Here is a 13560-nt window from a genome sequence, read left to right as displayed (position 1 = left end):
TCTCACTAAGTGGTCTTGCGAGCAGCTGCTTGTCTCTATTTTGCTCATTCCCTAAATCTCTCAATCAATTTTTTTTTTGTCTCAATCACGGTCCTGTCTCTCGCTCCGCCTTTTTCTCTCTTTTTTTGCCTATCAAACTGACAGTGGAACTGCAACAGCTGCCAAGACGAGACGACACCGTGTCATGTCAGGCACCTAATTACACGAACACATAGGTCTGAAAGAAACAGAGGGAGGGAAAGGCGAGAGGGAGAGAAGCAGCTGTGGCCTGCGTGTGAAAGGACAGCACAGCTGATAATACAGAGACAGTTCCTCACAGTCAGAGCCAAAGAAATCAAGAACTGAAACGGCTTCCATTAAAACGAAAACTGAGAATGAGGAATGTGTGAACAGGCCGACATACAGTAGACGCACAGTAGCATGAGCTGCCTGCGTGTGTGTGCGTGTGTGTGTGAAGATTACACTCTACTTGTATCTTCTTGTGGAAAGATGGTCCAATTTCCTTAATATGCCAAAACGCTTCCTCGAACGATGTCAATAAAATATCACAAGTAGAATGTGGAATCCTTAAGGGCAGTGAGACAATCCGCCTGTGCCACAATCACTCACACACATCCAACACACACTCCGTAACCATGCCTCCGTAACTAAATCAGACACACATGCCAGACGCGTCGGCTAGACGGGTGAGGTGCAGACGATAGAGCAGACCGAGACCCGCGGCCGTGCTCGGAACTGAACACGTTCAGGCCATAGCGGCTCCGGACACACACAGCACACACAGACAACACATGCCTCCTTTCATTTCAGGCCATGACCTCTTGAACTCTGGGATCAATACAGGTTATGCAGGTAACCTGCACTGGTTGGAGATGTGACAAACAGAGCTGCAACCTTTTTGTAAGCAGTCAGACCTCCTAGAGTTAGGGTTTACTCACAAGTATGGAAAGTCGCAGCTACACAGTTTGAAATAGTTGTCGGTTTTTTTTTTTTTAAGCTACCCTTTTCCCAAATCCCCCTGTCTCTCATCGGACAAAAGGAACGTTTTTGACATTGCTTCAGGATAGTAACCTCATCCAGAGTCAGCCCTCTCTATTCCCCCTCCCCCTCATTCTTCCCTCCGCCCCCCTCCCATCACCTTTCAATTAACCACAACGCCCTCCAGGTATCCTGGGTAGAAGCTTTTCTTTAAGATATCCTGTTCATTACAGCGTCTTTGGCCTTTTCAGACACACTTGCCAGGACAGTTTACCTTCTATCAGTAGATTTAAAAATAAATGTTAAAAAAGTCTTAAATCACCAGTCTTAAATCATTCTAACAGGCTTCCCCAGGGTGTGATGGGAAGACAATTTTCAGCGTAGTGACAAAAAACAAAAAGAGTCATGGAATGCTCATCATTGTGGAAACTGAAAAGATGGCAGACAGGTGTGAAGGCTACAGCCTCAAGCGCATACCGCAGAGATCAGCAGAGGCCATTTGGCACGGATGAAGTTTCACCAGGTCTGTCGATCGCCGCGGTCCCGAACCAGACTCATGTCAAATGTACTGTACTGTCAGGTTATGCAATTTTGCATTTGTTCGCAGAAATTCTTATGTCTCGCCATACTGTAAACCACATAACCGTCATAAACGGTTTAAGTCTCAACGCATTTACTATATCAGATGACTCCCAGGTGTCATTTTTAAGGTGCATTTGCTTTTCTTCGTTGTATGAAGGTCAGGTACATGCATGTCGATATTTGTTGTATGACCTCATGCATGATCGACACCAGATAGTCTAGCCGAGGGTGTTCGTTTGCTAACAAGGAAGTATCATGAATACTGGAAGCGCGCCGTCTTAAAAGATATCAGTGAGTCTAGAATGATAAAGGTCAACATTTCGAATTTTGTTGGAAAATTTTGCTGGGAAAGCTCTGTCAAAAATAACATGCAAGACAACAGGTAACCGGGTAGTGTGGGAACTGAAGGCTAATCGCAAGATGTGGCCAAAAGTATTGGGACAACACGTTCCATGTGTTTTTAGTTGTCGCTGTGGACAAAACAAGTGATGTCACAAGTTAATCGTTTAGTTAATCGATTGAATAAAAACTGTATGCGGCAGGACTTTTACTTTCTGACGCCGGCCCTGCAGCACAAAAATGGTCTAAAACTAGGGAATTCTTAAGTCTCAGGAACGATCAGTTGTGCGAATGACACCAGAGTATTGAAGATCTCTTTTTGTCTCTGGATCCAGCTGTTTTTTTAAGAATAACTGGTGCATAAAGTAACGAATTATTCTTATTATCTTGTTTGACAAAGTTTTACAATGGTATTAAAACATTAAATATCATTTTTATCTTAATGCTTTTGGCTCCCACCCTCATCTGATCTTTATTGAAACCTTTATTTAATATCTTTATGCCCGTTTTTGGTTTATTTTTCTGAATTTCCTCGCTCCTGCGGTAAACCTCCAAAGTGAATAACTACAAAAACAAATCATATTTGCGTTCCGATGAAAAAGAGGTTCTGCTCGATTTAAAATAAAAAGAAAACACATTGCTACTATACTGTAAGTCTATTACTGTAAGAGGAGAAAGGTTTATCCGTGACCCCTCCCAGACTTTAATATTACACGAGAGTAAAAGACACACCAGTATTCCCACTCACTCGCCCACACTCACGCACGTCTCAGATGTTCCCAGATGACCCCGCACTCCCACTCTCTACTCCACACACACACACACACACACACACACACACACACGGCTGGTGGCTAAAGCGTATGAAATTCCGCAGCAGTTTGTGAGACTGAGGTCAGAAGGATCAGAGCCCACACTGAGCCTGATCTAAATACATTCTCTATTTACTCTACATTACACCCTACCGTATACAGCGAGTCCCCCAGCACTGAACGAGCTCGTCCATTCGGTACTGTCTGGACCAGTGGGTGTTGATTAAACTGGAAAATTTGGCTTCATGTTGCTCTGATTGTGCATTCTTCGTTATTACATACATGAGTGGTTACGTTGTGTTGAATTAGGAGCAGCATTTCAAAGGTCGCTGTTGATAATAGAATTACCGAAGTGTTTAGGATACCCTTTAGCACTAGCTCATATCATGACTTGTTAGCATGTGACATGGGTTTAATACTAGTGCTTTCCCAGCTTGTAGGCGTAACTCATGACAGAATCCAAACACAGTTTTAATACAATATAGCTACTTCAAGTCGAAGCTGTGCGATGGTAATTCCTCGGTAACCTTTTCCCATGGGATGATTTCTAGCAATCTACATCTAGGATCAACCTGAGAGTGCTGTCTTATACAAAATTTGAAAGTGTATTTTACCAACGTAGCTTTCGAAAGGATTGGAAATGAAATCTGGCCATTATGAAGAGTGCAAGAGTGTCGCTAACTTACAAACAAGGTTTTATTCTATGACACCTACCTAACCTAGGGTTAATTAGATTCATGTCATTTACGATGATTCAATATTTTGGGAGGGTTTTTAATGTTTTTTGGGTTTTTTTATCATAGCGTATTGCCAATTTTCTCCTCCCGACAGCAGAAGAAGTTTCCAAACAAATGTCATACCGGCTTCCAACTAATCCCTTCTCCGCCAGTAGCCCCGCCCCCTGCTGAGAGTGAACCAACAGCGCTGGACGCCCTGCTGTGACTGAGCCGATCGCCAGCGTCTCCAAGCAATCGTCTGGTCAAACGTAATAGTAATTTATCTCTCTCTCGTTCTTTCTCTCTCTCTCTATCCTGTTGTCTGTGTCACTCGACCTCTTTTTAAAAGTGAATAACTTAAGAGTGTTTTAAAGCTAAAATAAGCACATAAAAGAGACCTACAGTAGGTCCAGAGAGTCTTTTCGTAATGAAAATGTTTAGCAAATATCTTCCAAGTCTCAGTGGTAAAGAAATTTTAATATCTTTAGAAGAAATGAACAAAACTAATAGACGAACACAATCTAAATTCGATCCCGGTTTTTCCCTTGGCACGACTAAGCCTAATGCATGCATGTGTGTGTGTGTGTGTGTGTGTGTTTGTGTGTGTGTGTTTGTGTGTGCGTGTGCGTTCTTAAAAAAAAACCTGTGTACATGTGCATGTTTATGTTCGCCAAGGTCACCAAATGCAGTCGACTCCCAGCATCCAAAGGGACTTGGACATAACGGCTCTCTCGCACAAAAGCTTGATTGAGACAGCCTGGCTCAGGAAGCCCTACCCAAATCCTCAGAATAGCCGTGCCTGTATGAGCACAGCAGAAATACCTGCTCCTGCTTCCTAATACAACACCCAGTGTCTGGACTCCACACACATTTTGGGCTGGTTCTCTACGAACCGAACCCCTACTGAAAACAACATTTGGTGAAATGGATGTATATTAAGACAGCTCGAGTTTTTAACCTTCTATACTATCTATAACTCCATCAACATAACACCCAGTAGTGCTGCTACTTTCCAAAGGTTCAAAACTCGTACCAGCAAACAATGATAAAGGTCACTGTGTCGTTCATTTTTTTTGTTTTGCTTGGTACAGTTGCGCTTATCTTCACGGAACTCCCGAGATCAGCAGCTACCATGATAACCATCTACTTGCTTTCGCTTTTCCTTTTACTTGGACTGCCTTTGATTTGAAAGCTCGACCTGTCTCCCTGAATGTCAGTATTTTTGTCACACTGGACAAGTGCTGCACTGTTGGGTCTACGACAGAATCCCTGCTTAAAAACTGAACAAAATGTGGGGGGAAAAAAAACGTGAAGGCATCATTGACTCCACAAACACGCACTGTGCTCCGGTATAAACCAGGACTTTTCTCACAGCGACAGGAAGCAGACGGCCAATTCAGGAGCTCGGAAAACTTAGCGCCCCGTGATTACTCGTCCTGTTTTACATTACTTTAAATAACATCTCCGATATACCGTATGAAAGCTCTCATGCACCGAACACGTCACATGCCGGTATATTTAGTCGGCCGAAATAAGCTTAAAGCTCAGTCAATTACCCAGACTCAGACAGGGGAGGGGGAAGACTGAGGGAAAGGGAACCTTTAGGAGAGACGGCAGACCTTTTAGTTGGCTCTTTTATCCTTTTGTTGTGCCAGTCAGTGTGGATTTAAGGAGCTCAGTGGCTGCTGGTAATAAGTCCCTTCACACATGAGAAGAGTATTTCAGCATGGGTAGGGTGTGTGTGGTTGTATGCATGCGTGGGTGGGTGTGTGGGCTATGTTTAGCGCTTAGTGGTTGGTTGCTACACTATGTAATTACGGGATTTGAAAAGACTTACCTGTTTGTAGCAAGCCAGCTCCGCTATCATTCACGTTAAAGTGGCCCTGAATGTCGCGCAACACACCTGGAAGAGAGAGGGGGGGGACAAGGAGAGAGAATGAGAATCGGTACTGGTGTTCAAACATATGTTAAGTCATGCACAATACTGATTCGGCATGCTTTTATGGAGTCTGATCGGCCTTCATGATGTCATTTTGAGGTCCGCGCCTTTAGCTTATTAACGAACAATACTGAAACCACAACTCAATTTCACTCTGGCGATAGACATCTGTCTTAAAGTCACACTCCTCACTTCCTTATCCTCTGCAGGCAAAATAACAAATTAAGCCATTTGAAAAGAAGCCATTTCGAAACATCTGCCTGCTAATTATCCAGCTGCATGTTGCATCGCACTATCCCATGACTGCCTGTAGAAATATTCCAATTTCTTTATGTGCTTAAGCTATACTTTAGGTGTATAGGATTAGGGTTGGACATACACCCTAAAGACAGGTTTCCAAAAGCGCGCTCTGGCTTTGTCTAATCAGCTCAGTAAGTAAGCACAGTACGTACAGTATGTAAATCCTGACTTTGTTACATGTTGCTTTGAAGACCTTATCACCATGATGTAAGATCTGTCTTTCTGTCACTAATACATACCTCACAGGACATCAACTGATCATATCTTTATTAGCTTTACAAGTCTCAAAGTATTCAGGCTTTGCATTCGCTTACTCACATCACATGCAATACCCGGCTTTTTATAGCCTAGCTTAGTGATTTGCATACACGAAAAAACAATTTAAGCAAGTAAAACAAATGAGAAGGTGTGATTGCATCACTAGATCTGCAGCATAACTCATCCAAGTCATTCCCAGTGTTGAAATAAATCAACACCCACGGTGTTTAGAGTTCCTATTTGGTACCTTGTATAAACTCTACTGGTCTTTTAACAGAGTAACAGACGAGGAGTTTTAATGTATAATTAAGTAATTTAATTTACATGATTTAGAAACTACTATACCTTACTGAACACAGTGTATATTTTCTAATGAATGCGTTTTCTAGTTAATGTTATTATTATTTGTATTACACTTGGCCTACTTATCGTTACATTCATTGCCGGAGCTTTTTCATCATTTTGATTTGTCACCAGACAAAAAAGGCATAGGCAGGTACGAACTCGCTCTCTCTCGCAACATTCCTGTCGCGCGAGATGCCACCACCTGCTCACGTTCCGACATGGACAGTCAGGATTCCCTGTGTAACGGTCGCATCTTTGAGACAGACACTTTTACTTCTGAGAAGGAGTCACGTTGGTTTGAATCTGAGCCCTGAAATCATCCCGCAAATTAAACCTAGAAATAGGTTTGTAATCAATCCATTGCAGCATTGGGACTTCAGCGTTTAAAAAAACTGCATAATCGGCATAATTTCAAAGCGTTTTAAAGAACTTGTCAGCAAAAGCTGGAGCATGCACAATACAATGAGCTTGTGTTTTTTATGCTAACCAAAGTTCTAACTTCTAGAGCCTTTTTCGTTATGTTTCTCGAGTACTATTCTCCCTTGGGTATTCCCTCCGGCCGTAAGCTATAGTAGTACCTGTTCTCATCCCCCTAGTGGATCTCACCTTTGCAGCTTTAAAGATACCTGAACTGAGCAATAGACACTAAATACCTCCTGCGGGAGCATGAAAATTTTAACAAAAAAAAAGCAGCACTCGGAAACAAACCAAATTTCTGCGCTGAAATTAACAATGGGTGCCAGCCAGGGTCTGGATAACACTGTTCAGACACGGTCCCTGTCCTTCTGTTTCTTGTCTGAGACAGGTAGCGATGTAATTAGTCAGTCACCCACCTCTGTTTGGTCTCGCTCTTGAATCCCCCACAGGGAAGGGGATCCCTGTGCCAGATGGTGCTAGACTGCCCGCCAAAACCGGCGCTGTACCCACCAGCGCCAACTGTACAGTAGTTTATACAAAGCTTTATAAAATACCGGATAAACCAGCTAAACCATTTCAGGTTTTTTCTTTAGTGGTAAATAAAAGACGGGTGGCTAATGATGAGACTTTTACTTTCCTCAAAAGAAAAGTACACAATGGAGAGATTAATTTACAAAGTAGATTCGATTTGATTTGACTTGGTGGGTAAATGATGAATGGGGTTAGTGTTAGTGTGTGACGTGTTACGCTCCTGGAAACGGTGGACAAAAAAAAAAATCGTCAAGTGATCACTTGAGTTTCTCGCTGGTCTCAACTATATATGGGTCATACAGTTATTTTCTAGCAAACCGGGACTTGACCAAATCAACACATCCATCAAAACAGTGGAAAAGTGAACAGACTCACCACATCCCAAAAAAACATAGAGCGTTGGCCGGTACATATTTGGGACAAATGTGGCATTATTCCACTGTTGTGCATGACACCACTTGCACGTTACAGGAACTTGGCTGGGAGTTATTGCTACATCCCCTGCACAGTCCTGACCTCGCTCCAAGCCATTTCCACCTCTTTTGGGTCATTGAGGCCAAATATTTCAGCAGTGACAACGACATGAAGCAGGCAGTCTGATCATTGCTCCAGTGTACTGAGAGAACATTTTGCCTTGAGGGGATCCAAGCACTAGAAAAACGTACACCTCTTGTTCATATATGGAGCACATCTTGTTAATGCAAATGCATATAAAAGCAGCATATAAAATTTGTGTGCATATCCTACTAACTATTTCCAGTCAGGAACCTTTGGGGCAACATACTTGGCATTCAACCATTTAGAGCAAAATAAACTGGAAAAACAGCAGCATAAAATCTTTAGCCAGGCTGAAATAAAGGACGAATACTCTGACCACACGTTGCATCATTTCTTTATGGAGGTCAGCGCTCCTATCACTAGCCTGGCAGGACTGGCCATGTGTAGGCAACAACAGCGGCATGCAAATGGTCCAAATGGCCAAACTGGCATCATCGACCTTCTTCTACCCACCTCTGTTGCCATGGTAACAAAGTCCAGAAATGCAGACAAAGACAGGTCAGGGTTGACCAATGATCGTTGAGCACAGAAAGAAAAAAATCTAAATAAAAACCGTCAAATCTAAACCTGAGCCCTCTCTCTATTACACAGTCATGACAGTTATTTATTGCTTGATATGTGACAGGTGTGATTTCCCCTACAGCTTTATGTGCTTCTGAACAAGTGTTGTTTGCAGTTGGTTATATCACTGAGCCAGAAGGCTTTTTTTCAGAATCGCTGTGGCAGAACGCAGATACCGCAATACATACTTATTCAGGTTGAAGGAATGCTGCCCTGCCTGTTTCCGCCACTCCATCACGCCGTGTCGTTGCAGAACATTGCTAGCAATCCGCTGGGTACTTTCCAGAGAAGTTAAGAGTGTTTATCATTTCCGTATAGACTCTCTGCTTTGAAGAAACCTGCATGATGGATCTGATGAAGTGATCAGTGATGAAAAATAAACAGATATTTGTATTATTATGTATGTTGTTTCAGCTGATGCTTTTAAGCTGACCTTAATTATTAATATGTTTGTTTTTTTAAACCTTTGATAAAAGATTCCAATTACGCTGGAACTGGCTGATTAATTAGGATATTTGCTTTTCAGATTAGTTTCGAAATTGCTTAAATGCAAAGAGCAAGAGCAAAAACGGCGTCCTGTTTTTTTCAGATCGGTTTGAGGTATGGATAAATGAAGCCATTATGCATGCGGATGACAAGGTACCATTGATGCTTTCACCACATGGGCTCGTCTCGGGGGATCCATGAATCGTCCGTCTGCCGTCCACAGGTCAATACATTGGTGAGAAATGCATTTCACTGTCGTTGGGGGGAAAACAACATGCTTCCGGTGGCCTCGAAGGAATTTCTTTTTCCAAGGTCATGGTCATGTTTGTTCAAGGTCATGCTTAGTTTAGTTCTCGCCTCTTTGTTTAGGAGCAGCGGTGATTATGCATGCTTGGCTGGTGCATCCATAGACTTATCCTGTATCATGTATCTATGTATTTGTTTTCAAATCTGCCCTGTTTAGATGAAGCAGTCTGAAGTGAGTCGATGCCAAGTGTGAGCAAAAGAAGTCGAGGGGATAGCTTGCGCTCGTTCAGCTTCTTTTGTTATGAAATATGACCAGTCTCGAAACCGGGAAGCCTGAATTCTTTCTCCTCCGAGGAGTCTTGACCAAAATGACACGACAATTTGTTTTCCAGGGCCGAAACCAAAACACAGTCATCAATTCGGCCTGGGCAAACACAACCGCTACTCTGTTCTCCTCTCCGGCACTCCCTGACAAAGGAGGGGGTTTTATTCGCTCACCCAAGACTAGGTATTTTAGGGTTGACACGTCACAATGTACTGTAGACCCTGGGGTTTCTCGAGCAGTCATCAGACAGCGAGAAGCACATCGTAGGAGTAGGACAGACCTATTTCGCTGCTCCCCTGAGAGGGCCGCGAAAAAACCCCACACACCTCCCGTCGTGCTATTTTAGAGAAGTGGGTTAGGGATAGGGCAGGGAGTTGATCGGCCTATTTACAGCTGTGGAGGAGATGAATCGTGGATCGTGGAAGAGGATAAGGTAGAAAAATAAGCAGAGCTTAGACAAAATCAGCAAAGAGAAGGCATAGGGAGGTCAAACTGCGTATGAGAATTCCTTGGCGGAGCGTACGTTTCCATATCCTGTGTAAATGTAACGCTATGCTCTGCGGTAAGGAAACGTTTCCTCTCTGTTGCGCGCTCAGGCATTTTCTCACCCGTGCCTCTTTGTGCTGTGAAACGACGGGATTTGCAGCTCTGCCGCTGACAGAGACACATCCTGCCGTTCCCTTCATCTTTCTTCTCTCACGTCTCCTCTCCTCTCGCAGACCTCCTTCTCTTCCTACTCGAGCATGGGGCAATCCCTCTTGAGGTGTCAGGGGGATCGATATATAATCCACAGCTTAGGGAAATGTGTGTGTGTGTGTGTGGACGTGTGTGTGTGTGTGTGTGTGAGCAATTAAGTGTGTTTGACGAGATGGAAGAACAGCCCATCCCACAAACCATGGCCTGTCTTTTAGCTCCTCTACAGTGAGCACACTATAAATGAGTGCAGCAGCACAGAAAGGCCTAGCCACAAATATGCCCGACTGTGGTCGGCGGGCTCCCGACCGGCGGGTCCTTCCTCTACCCGCCTAGCGCTGGCCACGTGCCCAGCGCAGACAAGGAGAAGCGCTTTTTTTCCTTTTTCCACTCCACTCCATAAACGCCCACGCTCTCAATACAAACACGGTGCAGATGTGTGAGAACAGTACATCTGGTAGAGAAGCAGCATGCATGCCGAGTGTTACAAAATTCCTATACCGTTTCTGAATACTGCTTACATCTTGAATGCGGCGCTCATGAATTTCTGCCGTGCTACAGCAGTGCGTGTATTGCTGAATTATTAAGATTGCATGATCGATGTAATTGGCATGTAGTTAATACATTTATTTATTTACAGTGCCCACTTTGAACCCCCGGCCTATCCTATGGGCACATAATGCGGGGATTACCCTTAATAAGAAAGGACTAGTGTCCCATCCAGGGTAATCCCGCCAGTGCTGGGACACTAGTCCTTTGCACCAAACACACACACATTCAAACACTCATGCATAAGTAGCAGCAAAACCAGCATGCCACTTATAATTACCATATCATGCAAACTATAATATAATATGCTTTTATATCGAGTCAAGAATTAGAAGTTGCAAGACTTAGTATCTGTTATTTTCTGTCCATTTTGGAATAGATAAATGTTTGCTCTGGTCCCCCACACGTCTTTGTGTCATTCGTTGACACACAGCCATAGAAACTATAATCACGTCGGCCGACTTTTCCAAGACAAAGACACGAACATAGTGAAAAGGCTTTACTGTACATTCCGATCTAATACACTACCTCTAAATATTTCAGGACCAAAAGACGAGAGCGGGTGCGCGTCTTCCAGAGATGCTAGGCAGAAATACAGCATAGCCCATCAATAATGTAGAATCGTAAGGATTGTGAGCTTACTTGCCAGACATAAGCTCTAGCCGTGCAGCAAATGGAGTGAGGCAAAGCAAAAAAAAGGACTCCATATTGACCCAGTGACCCTTACGCGGCCAGACGATGTCACGATAGATATGCTAATAAGAGAGAAGCCTAGGTCCTTGACAGCTTTTAGCTCACCCTGACGTTTAAAAAAAAAAAAAAAGTGTACCGATGTTTCATTAAGCTGGAGAGACTGAGCACTCTGGTCTAATGAGATGACACATTGAGTTCACCCAAGCAGATAAGATGGTACACTTACTGTAATACAAGCAGTTCAATTACCATAGCGTTATCACTGCCGCTAACCTGCGACACGCTTCTGATTGACCCTGGCCGTTTTTTCTGACACTCGTGAGACAGCAATTAGCTCTGTTGCTAACACGAATACACTGTTTCGTTGTTAGCATGTTCGGATCACCCGTGTGCGGATTCCGCGCATAATCACTTTTTTTTCCCGCCTTTTCTTTCTTTGTTCTGATACACGTTTTTAAAGAGCAGCGTCTGGTGTGGGTTGGATTCACCCAGAGGGTCTGGAGAGCCCCGTTCTGAGAACAATTAGCGCTGAATGAAAGGCTGAATTGCTTGATTAGCCGTCTTAATTACTAGCATTTACATGTGCAGCGCAGGACGCTTGCTACGCTTGCTACGCTTGCTTTAATTAGCCAACAGCTTTGAGGCAGAGAATGTGAAAATAATATGCTTAGGTAGCAACAGTCGTGGAATTATGACGAGACTTTTAACAGGCTTTGTATTCCTTTTTTTCCTCTCTTTTTTTTTGACAAGGGATGATGAAAGACTTTGAAAGCAAATGCTTTGCGAAAACAGTTTTTTGTTTTGTTTTGTTTTGCTTTTTTTTCCCCCGGTGAGTCAATTTTGTCTTTATGCTTTTGTTAATGGAGTCAAATACAGCTGCGCAGATGTTTCATTTATTAGATCATGGAAAGAACAACCAGAAAGATCGATACAGCATCAAGCAGCAGGTTGAGGTGTTCTCGGAATTTACAAGACATAAATCAAAGAATCAAAACAGAGATGAACAGGAGTGCGACGGAAGGTTTTAGAAAAAAGCCCGGAGGCTGGTTTTTCAAGCTCGATTTAGCGTCAACAAACTGCAGCTTTTACTCTCCTGTCAGACCGGCCAGCGAGGGAGTGTAGGAAAAGGGAAGGAGACGCACCAGCACTGTTTCGGCATGAACAAAATGCTACCTGTGAGCCGATTTCAGTTACACATTCCAGGATTGAGTCACAACCTGAATCTCCTGTCACACATGCTTATGAATATGAGCAGTCTGTTAAATTGGATGGAAATTAGAATGGACATCCTCGGCACAGGACATTCTCAGCAAAGCATACTGTAACAGCAGAGCAAGAACTGGACTAAGACTCATCTCACCTAAGAACTTTTGTAAACAGTACCCTGGACTCCTGAATTATTCACAATATACTTATACTATACACAATTTCCATATGCTTATGTTTCCTGTTTGGCCTGTCTATGCTTTCACCCAGATGAGAACATTTTGACTGGTTCCTCTCGTGCCATCAGAGTCACATCTGGAATTTAAATCTACATCCTGATTACCGTACACCCCTTTTTTTAGACAATATCTATTGATAAAAGTGCCTCGCAAATAAAACCAAACCTAAAACAGCAAGGTCATGTAGTGGTTAGTACTGTGGTCTCGCACTTACTGTACAGGGCCAGGGTTCCCACTTTTGGCACTGTGTGCGTGTGAAGTTTGCATGTTCTCCCTATGATTGGTGTGTTTCCCCCAGGTACTCTGGTTCTCCTCCGCCAGTCCAAAACAGGCATATTAGGCTAACTGGCATTTCCAAATCGGCCTGCTGTGTGTGAGTGAGTGAGTGTGTGCATGCTTGTGCTCTGGGACGGATTGTCCCCCGAGTCCCCTGGGACAGGCTCCAGGCCTTCTGCAATCCTGTATAGGATAAGTGTTCTAGAGAAGTGAGCTATAACTGTGAAACCTGTAACAACGCCTTGAGCTCAAATCTGTTGGAATACAGTATGTAAAGAATGTACAGGTGTCTACTAATTAACCATAATGACATAATTATAATGTAATTAACCACAGTTCCTGGTTATGGCTTTCTTCTGCACCTGCAACTGTATGCTCTATACTTTCCTAGCTCGGAATTAATAGCACCCTTTTCTAAATGTCTAATAGTACAAAAGGGCTATACGATTATTGATTTATTATGCATGTTGTGTGCATTCTGGCTGTGACAGTTCCTCAACCTCAGCTACAT

General features: G+C 43.3%; 1 protein-coding gene across 1 annotated transcript in view; it reads right to left on the bottom strand.

Moving 5' to 3' along the window:
• spns2 (SPNS lysolipid transporter 2, sphingosine-1-phosphate) overlaps positions 1-13560 on the bottom strand; it is a 66622-nt gene that overhangs the window by 43580 nt on the left and 9482 nt on the right. The window contains exon 2 of the mRNA XM_053485287.1: positions 5265-5330. Coding sequence (XP_053341262.1) covers positions 5265-5330 — 66 coding nt within the window. The remainder of the gene's footprint in view (positions 1-5264; positions 5331-13560) is intronic.

The sequence above is a fragment of the Clarias gariepinus genome, chromosome 24, assembly GCF_024256425.1.
Source record: "Clarias gariepinus isolate MV-2021 ecotype Netherlands chromosome 24, CGAR_prim_01v2, whole genome shotgun sequence".
In the NCBI taxonomy this organism is placed as follows: Eukaryota; Metazoa; Chordata; class Actinopteri; order Siluriformes; family Clariidae; genus Clarias; species Clarias gariepinus.
This window is presented reverse-complemented; position numbering and strand designations above follow the sequence as displayed.